Source organism: Pholcus phalangioides, unplaced genomic scaffold (genome assembly GCF_987345545.1).
Source record: "Pholcus phalangioides strain wild (caught in Gottingen) unplaced genomic scaffold, Ppha-v1.0 ptg000004l_1, whole genome shotgun sequence".
Classification (NCBI taxonomy): domain Eukaryota; kingdom Metazoa; phylum Arthropoda; class Arachnida; order Araneae; family Pholcidae; genus Pholcus; species Pholcus phalangioides.
In genome coordinates this window covers 4,371,361-4,382,578 of record NW_028301597.1, presented here as the reverse complement: position 1 = coordinate 4,382,578, position 11,218 = coordinate 4,371,361, and the positions used below count along the sequence as shown (strand labels likewise).

Genomic DNA, 11,218 nt, shown 5'->3' with positions numbered 1-11,218 from the left:
CTGCTTTAAATGCAATCTTCTCCCGAAAGAAAACTGTCTCACACACATACAAGTACGATCACTAGGAAAGTATTGTTTCATGAATAAGAGGAAGAATTTTAAAAAAAATTATTTAACGACATACCTTACAATACTTTTCTACAAAATAACCATTCAAATTCAAACACTTGGGGTCCAGTTGCCCCCAAGATATGAAAAAAAAGACAATCGTATATAGAATAACATGGTTAAGTCAACAGTTCCGTCACTTTGGTAATTACCAGTTAGACAAAAAAATGTCTTTCAGTCCCTCTTAAAGATATTTCTGGCTATAGCCCTATCTCAATAGATTCACCACATTACTGCATCCACGTCCCCGGCAAGAGTCTAAGTGCTAGTACCCTAGATATTGAAAAAGTAGTTTTTTTTGTTGACAGCACCCCTAAATCTCTATAAATAATATACAATATTACGACAGGGTATATAAAAATAATTTCCATTAATTCAGTAGTATAACGGGAGACATATAATGATTAACATGAGATTTCCTATCGCATACTGAACATGTATAAGAACTGAGGAGCATTTCGTTCCATTGCATTACTGTTTGCAACATTTCGAACTGTTTCTCAAACCAGTTCTCAGCCTCAGATGAACTATTTCTTTAATTTATAATGAACTTTTATTAAAATCCTTTGTGTATATTTCTGAAAATTTCTATCCCGATTTAACATATAAAACGGGCAGTCTCATGAAATTTTTTGAATCAGGCTTTGATTTAGAAACGAGAAATCAAGTCTGTTTTGTAGAATCAAGATCAACTTCCATGCTTACACCCCAAGCAGTGCTTATCCCCAGAAATAAAGTAGTTTTTATTATAATTTTATATTGCAATTAATAATAAAAAATATAAATATATATATGTATAAAATATAAAACAAGTACTTCTGTAACCACCTTGTTCTCACCAAAAAGTTGTTGCACTAACCGCTCAGTGCTGGTGCTCATTTCTTGTGGTACTAACACACATACTAAATCTCTGGGATTTTTCTTTTCTACAAGAGAAAATTGTACCTTTGTGTCAGGGAAAAATAAATTTATATCCTTTCAAGGATTAAGTGGATATCAAACTCGCGAAATTTCTAAACATTTTTTAGCAAAGTAGGTTCTAACCACCCCGCCCCCCATGCACCACATGTACATGTATGAATTTTCAGCTGTCTCTCTCTCTCTCTCTCTCAACTTTTCTTTTTATCCTGGCTCACTGATCAACATAAAATTTTATCCCCCCCCCCCAAGCCACAATGTTTTATTTTATTGAGAAGTTCAGTTCACAAGATTAAAAATCATTGACACTCTTTGCATCTAGTTCAATTTCCTTAAATTTATTCATTTGAAAAGAAATGCAACTTTTACTACTAGAGAGAGAGAACATATTTTATTTCATTGCTATACGAAAGTTATAAAGGAAAGAAAATTAACCGTTTTAAATATTTATTTATTATCACTATGAAGTTGATCATTTCATCATTTTTGTCACACCACAGTCATTTCCTATAATGACCTCGGTGTGACAAAAATGGAGGGAAATTAGACCAGGACCCTATGAGGGCTAACTAGATCAGGACCTACAATTTATTGCTGTTCCGAACAACAGCATTAGCCATTTTTACCTTTTTCTACTTGCCAAAAGATGGGTGTGATTATCCCTCATTGGTTGACTGCCTTCGGTACCAATCTTTTTTGGCTGCCATGTTGTCACCTTTCCTGTTGTAACTCTGCATCAGGAAAGTTTCTGACAAAGACGAATCAGGTTGGGTATGAAACTCGCAACACCTATAAACATCCTTTAGAGCTTTAGGCAATTATCTTATTCGACCTGAGTTACCCTGTTCTCATAAAGTTGAAATAAAAGACAGAAAACTGAATGAAAACAGTAAGAAACAAGCATTTAATGAAGTTCTGAAAGAGGATGACACATGGCAAACATTGAAACCAAGTTCATAAACTTAACTATTTTTCTCATAAAAATGTAACAAATATTCAGAAAGATAAGAACATCATTTTTTGAACATAAAAAATAGGATACAGATATTTCTTGATATTTGGCATCCAGCCCTCCTTATGGTTATCTAAATCATGTTTCAAGTACATCAAATCACCGGCCAAGTCCTCCCAAATATAGCTCAGTACTGGACAATAGGCTTTGATCTTGAAATTGATATCCATCAAGATCTATTAGGATAAAAGTGACAAATCTTAATGAAATTTTGATAAATAAGAAAAAGCAATATAATAGAACTCAGTTACACTGGAACTAGATACATTTCAGATATTAACATGTCCTCATTTCATTGAATACAGGAAATTTACTCATATATAGGGTGATTATAATTAAAGTTCCAGTGCACTCCAAGTAGTACTCATCAGAATACACCCAAATTTTTAGGATATCTTAATGAGACCATGAGAAAGAGATTTATGAAATGAATGGTTCAATTTTCGACCACCAGGTGAAAAAGTGGCGCTTCTTATTGAATTTTTCTTTTTCCCATGGACAATTTAGTGTACAGGGCTCCCACTCAAAAAATGAGAAAAAGTAGGAAAACGCAGGACTAAAAAGTAGGATGGGGGAGGGTAACCCCCCTAGACAACATAATCATAGCATAATGGAAAAAATCCCTAAAAAAAATTTTTTTGCAAAAAAAAAAAACCTTTTAAATAATTAAAAAAAAATAATTTAATTTTGAATTAACTTTTTTTTCCCCTAGCACTATTTCAGTCAAGCCAAAACAAAATGACAAATGACTTGGTTACAAAACCAATTTTTGGCCAAAACTGCACTAGCAACCACAGATAATTCTCTGCTGTCTCTCCTCATATATATTACATTCTTTTTTGGACTCTTCCAAAGTGACAAGCTTGTCAACTCTCTTCGACAAGGCATGGCAAATTTCGAAGACATACATTTTTTAAGAATGATGCACCTACGAGACCACTTTCGAAAGCACAATGCAAAAAATGTGTAAACTACAAGATCTGACGTATATAAGGCAAGGTGAACCAGACAGTTTTACTGCGTTGCTCATCATTTTTAAAATTTTTCTGTTTTGTTCACATTTTACTGTTCAATGCCAGTGTAATCATTTTTGACAAATGAAGCACTTCCATTTCTAGCTCTTTGCTGAGCAATGTAAATATTGTTTATTCCTGTTCATGCCTTAAAAATACAGAAGACAACTGAATGCTATTGGGTAGCATCAGAATCACCTAGAATAGGCCTATGTATCCAACTGCTTTGAAATGCAAACTGTTGTTTCACCTATTTGCACCATAATTTTGAATGATGAAAGTTACTGTCCAAGACCCCGAAGTAATAAATACAAAATTATTTTTCTATCTGGACAGAAGTTTTTAATAACTACTATACTTGTTGAACCCTCAAACTAAACAAATGAAAAATTAATCAATCAAATGGTCCATATACCCCCCCCCCCTCTAAATTACCTTAAAAAATGATACAATTTCTGCTTTGGCCGAATCATTAATTGCATTCTCCAACATTTGTAATATTTGGCAATATATCAATAATTTCCCGCTCAATTAAAATCAATTACACAAATTTTGTTGATAGGATTTGGTAAAAAAGTAGGAAAAGTAGGACAAAAACTAGAAAGTAGGACAAAACCGAGTAGGGAAAAACTAGAAAGTAGGACAAAACCGAGTAGGGAAAAACTAGAAAGTAGGACAAAACCGAGAAAGTAGGGCAAAAACTAGAAAGTAGGACAAAACCGAGAAAGTAAGACAAAAGTAGAACATTTTACCAAAAAGTAGGACGAGTGGGAGCCCTGAGTGTATATACCAAGTTTCAAAGGAATGTGTCCTCCAGAATGGGCGCTACATAGGTCGGAGTAATGTAAGTATACTGAAACCACTCAGAGCATGATGATTTTCATTTCACTGATCTACAGAGATCAAACATGTCAAACATAATGTGACCTATTATGACACTCTCTGTAATAAAAACGTAAACCACAGTCTTTTTGGAATCAGTGAAATACTGGAAAGCAACTGAATGGTTGCTTTCAAACAAAACAACCGCTTTGACTCCTGTTATTCTCCCTCCCTTTTAGTAAATTCTTTTCCAAAAACATTTTACAACCACTGGTTACTCCTTATACCAATTCATTAGAGAAATACATATTCATCTAATATTTTTTTCATTCAAGGGCAGCAGAAGTATATGAAAATTTTAATCAAGGGTTTCATTTGATCAATACATTAAAATATAAGAATTTGGTAATTGGCAAATCATAGATTTTAAGGGACAATACTGTACTGCATCATTTTGCAGCTATTACTGGAGAAAATATTAAAATTATTTTCCTTCAAAAGAGTTTATTATAAAAATTTGTATATCCCTAAAGATCTAGAGCATTTTAGTAACAGAAAGTCAGCAAATTGTATTGTAATGAGTAAATATCAAATACATGCAGTATTAGAACTACTTGGTTTTTGCAAAAAAAGTCCCACTATTAATGAATTATACTGAATTGTTAAACTTATCCACTGTTCAAATAAACCAGCATTCCAGTTAAGAAATACAAATTATAATTTCACTGCTGTTAAAATTGTAGATAATTATGCTGCAAATATTGCATTATGACCTTTAAATGACGTTATCAAAGTTGGAATATCTATTAATGATGGCTATAATAAGAATTATATTGTGACCATTCCAGGATCCCTTGAAAGAGATTGATAACTTTTTATGTGAGTATTCATGTCAGAATATTGTTTGTGCACATTTTTTTTCTACTCGCCGCTTGGTATTTGTATATTTTCAGAATTTTTTAATTTATATTTTTTCTACCAAATGTTTTATCGTCTCTAAGTCATCTGCTGCGATGCAGACAGTTTCCAAAAATTATTCCCTATTTACATGAAAGTATAAATATTTCAATAAAGTGATTAGATTTGTACTTATGTCTCATTATTACGTGTCGTATTCATGTGTTTGTTCAAAGGTAAAGATATATTCATGTTATATAGAGCGATATTATTAAGGATTTAAGAAATCTTAAATTGAAGACGGATTGAATTGATCGATGAGATACAATATAACTTTCTTAAGCATACTGATTTCAATGTTGGTATTTAAGGAATCAATTTAAATTCAAGAGGTACTTGAATATGCCTAAATTTTTGTTGTTTTCCGATTATATAAATACAAATACAAATACAACGCCACAACAGGCAAATTGCCCAACGAGGTGGCTGACTTAAGAACATCATGGATCCCCGAGCCCCTACCTACTACAAATCCTATCCAAATCCTATCCTACAAATCTATCCGATTGGCTCCTATAATTTTTTTATTCACAACACCCAAATTTCCACATTTATTTCTGAACATTAAAACGGTGTGGCTATCAAGTTTTTTTCAGTAAACTGCATATAAGAAATGTCTTCTTACGAATAATTTATTATATTATTCATGGGTCCCATAGTGTGTTTTATCTTTTGTTCTGTTGTCTTTATTTATTTATTTTGTATATTATTTGTATTCTGTATTCATGTATTTGTGTGTGTTGTTTTGCAATTTAAAAAAATTAAAAATCACAAATTTATGAAACCATTTACATATTTAATACTAAATATGCATTGAATTTCCTTTTTAATTAATGTTGGTTTGGATGTGTATTAAGGAGTGGAGTTTGCATATGCTTTCTACAAACAAGTCAGACATACATATTTTTAAATTCTTGAGAGAGATGATTACAAAGAAATGGGCCACCATAAATTTTCATCTCTCACATTTTAATTTTCATGCCATCATTCAATCTATTTCTTTATAACTTTGGTCTTTAAACAGTTAAAAAATTGAAATTATTTCCTTCAATTTAAATTTTATCATTTTATGTGGTAATAAACAGCTTGTAAGTATAAATTTCAGTGTAATAGAGAACAATTATATGCATTATTTACCTACCTTTCTGAATAAGAATTTAAAGTTTTTCATTTAATGAACAGTATATAAAAGTATCTGCTTAAAATAAAAGTTTTAATGCAAGAAATTAATACACCATCTGTGTTAGAATGTGTAATATAAATCACATTCTGTAATTAATTGGTGGGAACATCTTCCAATGAAATTTTGTGGCCACAATTTCTATATGAATCTAAGTTTGTATATTTGATATATAAGTTGTTGTATATAAGATATACATATATAATATTTGTAATATAATATACATATAATATTTGTAATATAATATACATATAATATTTGTAATATAATATACATATAATATTTGTAATATAATATTTGCAATATAATATACATATAATATTTGGAATATAATATACATATAATATTTGTAATATAATATACATAATTTGTAATATAAAAATATTACATTACAAAGTCTATAGCAGAGTGTTTCTCAACTGCTGGGCCGTGAGTGATAAAGTTCCTATAGAAAAATAATCCATAATTCCAAAGAAATAGAATTTTCTCTATGGAGTTTCCATAGAAAACATATTACTTTCATTCGAAATTCTATAGAATTTATAAGAGTCTATAGAACAGTTTCTTTAGAATAATGGGCCATAAGTATAAAGAATTCTATAAGACTTTTTTTTATAGTTTCTATGGGAATCTATAAAAGTTTCTATAGAAAACAGGTCATATTTCTAAAGAATTCTATAGAATTTTTCTATAGAAACCCCTATAGAGCTTCTATAGAACAGTTTCTTTAGAACACCGGGCCATAATTCTAAAGAATTCTATACAACCTTTTCTATAATTTTTTTTATAGAACTTTTCGTAAGGGTACCAAGCAAAGATAATTGGAAAGAGAAGTCACATTCCCCCACAGAAGAATGAATTAATAGAATACTTGATCAATAGTATTAATTAATAGATCTTGAATAATAACAGACAGTACCAAAACAAAACGCCACACTATATCATGAAGACAAAACTACTTATATAGAATTTTAAAATTTTCACAAGTAAATGAAAAATATTTAATAAAAAATCAAAATACTGCAGGTAAATACAATAGAATATACCAATTACCAAAGCATAATAAAACACTGTATAAAAAGAGCTTTTTCTACATAGCCCCTAAAATAGCATAGCCTGCATCAAAAATAAATTTTTGGTCATCTGGGGAAGAATAGAGGACTCATGCCCTCTCCCTCGCGTATGTCTCTGATCCCGATATGCATTAGAAGGGGAGGAGTACAAAGCCGACAAAATTTTGCTAACAAGGGGGTCAGAGTTTTGCTGATGGGGGAACAAAAATGGCTAAAAATCTGATGATGTAATACTGAATGGCCCCAATAATTGAAAACTTTCATCAGTTTTGGTATTATATTTGGCATCAATTGGCAATTTTCAGTATTTTTCGTGAGAAAACGTGGTCACTGAGATTGCAAGGACTGAGGGATTCCTTTAGGAATTTTTAATTTCAGTAAGCAACAACTCAAGCAAACAACTTGAGAATTTTAAGGGATTTTTCTATAAAGATACAAAAACATCAGGAGAATCCACTTCTGACTAAAAAATTTTGATACAATTAAAAAAATTAAAAGGCTTCCAGGTAAATCAAGAGCATTGGCACTTATGTAATGCCCTTTCAATAGAACTCTCCTATGCACCCTGTATACATAATACGCATGCAATTTTTCTTTCGAATATCTCATTTTTGAAATTACCTCTTCTGCACTTATAAGTGCCTTCTCTTGTTCCTCTTCATCCAAGTCCTTGACACAGAAATCAATTATTAAACGGATCTTCAACATAAGAATTTCTGCATAAATGTGCCAATATGAATACCAATTCAAACTTCTCCGTTTTTCTTCAAGAACTCTGGCCAATTTGAACCATCTTGCTGCAGCATATGCTGATTGACCATCATCCTCTATCATCTTAACTTCAATTAACCTATAGAAATGAAGGTTATGGGATTCAAAGCCTCTAATCAAAAGCAAATGATAAAATGTCTTTACAATTTTTTTTTTTTTTTGGGTCTCATGAGGACTATAAGTTACATTTTTATGAAAGGCTGCTTTACATCCCAGCATGAATTAATTGAAAATAATGTTAAAAAATCACAATAAATACTTATGAAACGAAATAAGCGCATTCATATCACTGAAAATTTAAAGGTGAGCTAACAAGATGCATGTTCATGGCAATAAATGAATAATCCTGCCTTTGCTTTTTTCCAGTTTCCACCCATGCACAAATCTCAATTGCAACTACTGTACATGTACCTTGTACAGTAGTACCATGCCTCAGCAGAATTTCTAATGAATTGGTACATGCTGGAACGTGTTGTGTGTATATGTGCGACCCCAACATATATATGTTGTTAGAGTTGCTTGCTTCATATTCTGCTGGTGCTGCCACCTGTCTTTCATATTTTGAACTGAAGGCGGTAAAAGCTTTAATTTTTATGTTTGAAAATTATGTGTTGAAGGTCTGCCCGCTCTCTGCAGGGAGACTTTTTTTGAATGGTAGACCGACTCCAATTGGTGCCTCCAAGTTGGAAAACCAAAGAAAACTTTGAGCGGACCACCACTCTGCTGCTGACGAATGCACAGGAGTTGAACCTGGATCCTCATGATGAGAGTCCACGTGATTTAGTCCAAAACTAAATCATCAGATTAAATACAGAACTGACGAAGATGATTCAGATACACCAGCATCCATTTGTATCTGGAATACAAATTATAATTTTTGCCTTCTCTTGACCAAAACCTAACCACAGCACAGCGACATCACCAATTGCAACTGCATCACCACAGCCTTCCACTATACAAGATTCAAAAGATGTTGTTTGAATATTTTAGATGTATAGTGATTGAAGATAATTCGTTCTGGAATCACATTCATTAGCCGAAATGTAATTTCTCATCATTTTTAAGGAAAATCATTAATATTGTTCCAGTTACAGTCCAAAGTTTTATAAATATTAAGAGAGACAAAATCTGAGATGAGAAACTTGCCAATTGGATTGAAGAAAATTTAAAGAATGATGAGATACTGAAAAGGTTTTTATTTTACACTGAGTGCACAACCCAGTCGATTTTGTGGATAAAATTAAAAAAATGTGGTAGTGGTGTGCTGCTATGTTATGTGGTCAGCTGGGTCACCACAATGACATTTGTTTGTCCCTCAATGGTCCCTGGTCAACTCATTTCCCTGTTTTATCCACGCAGATCGAAATGATAAGCTCCAAGAGCACATCCAAACCATTCAATTTGATGCTAAGAGTGACACTGAAAACATTTTTTTTATTAATTGTGTCTCAGCACATATTTGTTCTTCTACATGAAATGGCACAAAATATATCTGACAGAGAAATAGAGGTACAGTCAAATTCCATTTTAATGAATACCGTTATAGCAAAATAATCTTGTTTTAACGAACATTTTTTAAATTCCCCCAGATAACAGGAATCCCCTATTTATATAGGAACACTGCAAAAAATATGAAATTTGTTTATAAAAAAAAATTGTTATAAGTGATTTCTAGGTCTCTTGAAGATCCTTGTAATGGGATTCGACTGTATATCTGAAAAGTGATTTCTAGGCAGACATAAATTAATCAGTCTCACATACCAGTGATTCTGATGACGATTGGCAGGAAAATTCTGCTCACAACGTGGCAGTGCAATGTTTGAGCATGCATCTATAACAACAAAGATGTTTGATAGCCAAACCTGTATTCATTAGCCAAGGTAGAAAAAAAACTTGGTATCACGGTATAGACAAAAAAAAAAATCTTCATGAATAGTCATTTCATTGTATCATAAATTACTGTAACTCGTCATCCTATCCATATTATACATGAGATCAACAAATCAAGGACAGCAAATAACATACATAGTGTTTGGAACACCTTAATAACACTAAAATTTAATATCACATAATGAAACTTCACATATAAAAGAAATATACCTTATGTAGATACTGAATTATGAAACAGCGTAAAAAATACATAGAATACAGGTACAAAAATATATTCAACAATAAATATGCTTTCATAATGAAGAAGAGCAGCTTTTTGAACAGATTTTCTAAATGAGATTTTTATGTAGTTTATTCTTAAAATATTAATTTTGTGAATATAGCACCAGTCGCACTTGCTCCTGGCCAGAATCAAGACCTCTTTTGGTGTAGCATTTGAAATACCATGTGGCCAGATGAAATTTCCAAAAGTGAAAATTTATATTTTGTAGACTTGTGTTGCGTTTTTATTGTTTTTTTAATTATTTATTTCAAATTACTTTTTGTCCACTGGTTTTTTTTGCGATAGCTATATAAAGGGATGTGTAATGTCCTAGTTCATATAGTAATATGAAGTGGGCCCTCCTTGTTGGCATGAATACGTGTATGTGTCTCAGACATTGAAATTTAATTTCATTGTTCAGTGAAATTCCCAAGTTTTTGTTGAATAAAAAAAATTGATCTAAAATCTGTAGCTCTTATCCATTATAAATTTCAACATTACTATTTCATTAAAACTCACCATAAGGAGAGCCTAGCAGCAACAAAATAAGACACATCAGAAGGCTCCAAGAATACTCTTTCAGTGAAGTCACATTCAATAAATCTGTATAATTCATTCAACCGATCTCTAGTGATATATTCTGGAAAGAAAAATAGACTCTGTAAAAACTCAATCTATAAATATTATACTCCAACAGATAAACTGAAATAATAGAAAGCTAATAATGTTAAGAGAGTTCACTTAACATACAACTTTTAGCCCATCATACTGTTACGGCAGAAAGATTGCAGGGTTCTGCATGCCCCCCCTCCCACCCCATAGCATTTCCAGTAGGTTTCCAATATCTTAATACAGTGATAATTATTCCGTTTGTGACAATATTCCGTTTGAGACCTATTTCCGTTTTATAAACTTGCAAATAAAAGCACTAATCACTAAACAGACTATATTTTGATTCTGTGTAAGACAGGTTTCCGTGTCTCATACAGTGTCTGTCTTGAGAGGTTTCACTGCATTTTAAAAAGCATGGTATAATATTTTTTAGAACAGAATAGTTATAATGAAAGAATTAAGGATGAAACCATTAATCTATTAATCTATATTATTATTTAGTTTTTAAAGCATTCTGTGCAAACAACCTCTCTTGATGTTTATTTATTTACAATAACCCCAGAAGGCATGAAATACACTTATACTGGAAAAAAAAAATAG

The 11,218-nt window shown here is 31.7% G+C and overlaps 1 protein-coding gene across 2 annotated transcripts in view; it reads right to left on the bottom strand.

Moving 5' to 3' along the window:
* Positions 1-1,908: 1,908 nt before the first annotated feature.
* LOC149086469 (adenylate cyclase type 10-like) overlaps positions 1,909-11,218 on the bottom strand; it is a 128,653-nt gene continuing 119,343 nt past the window's right edge. Inside the window, exons 33-35 of one of the 2 annotated variants that reach the window (XM_089255700.1) lie at positions 10,526-10,646; positions 7,705-7,933; positions 1,909-2,214 (exon numbers count right to left, since the gene is read on the bottom strand). In XM_089255700.1, coding sequence (XP_089111826.1) covers positions 2,023-2,214; positions 7,705-7,933; positions 10,526-10,646 — 542 coding nt within the window. In that variant the 3' untranslated portion in view covers positions 1,909-2,022. The remainder of the gene's footprint in view (positions 2,215-7,704; positions 7,934-10,525; positions 10,647-11,218) is intronic. The other variant, XM_089255704.1, reaches the window with a different exon arrangement.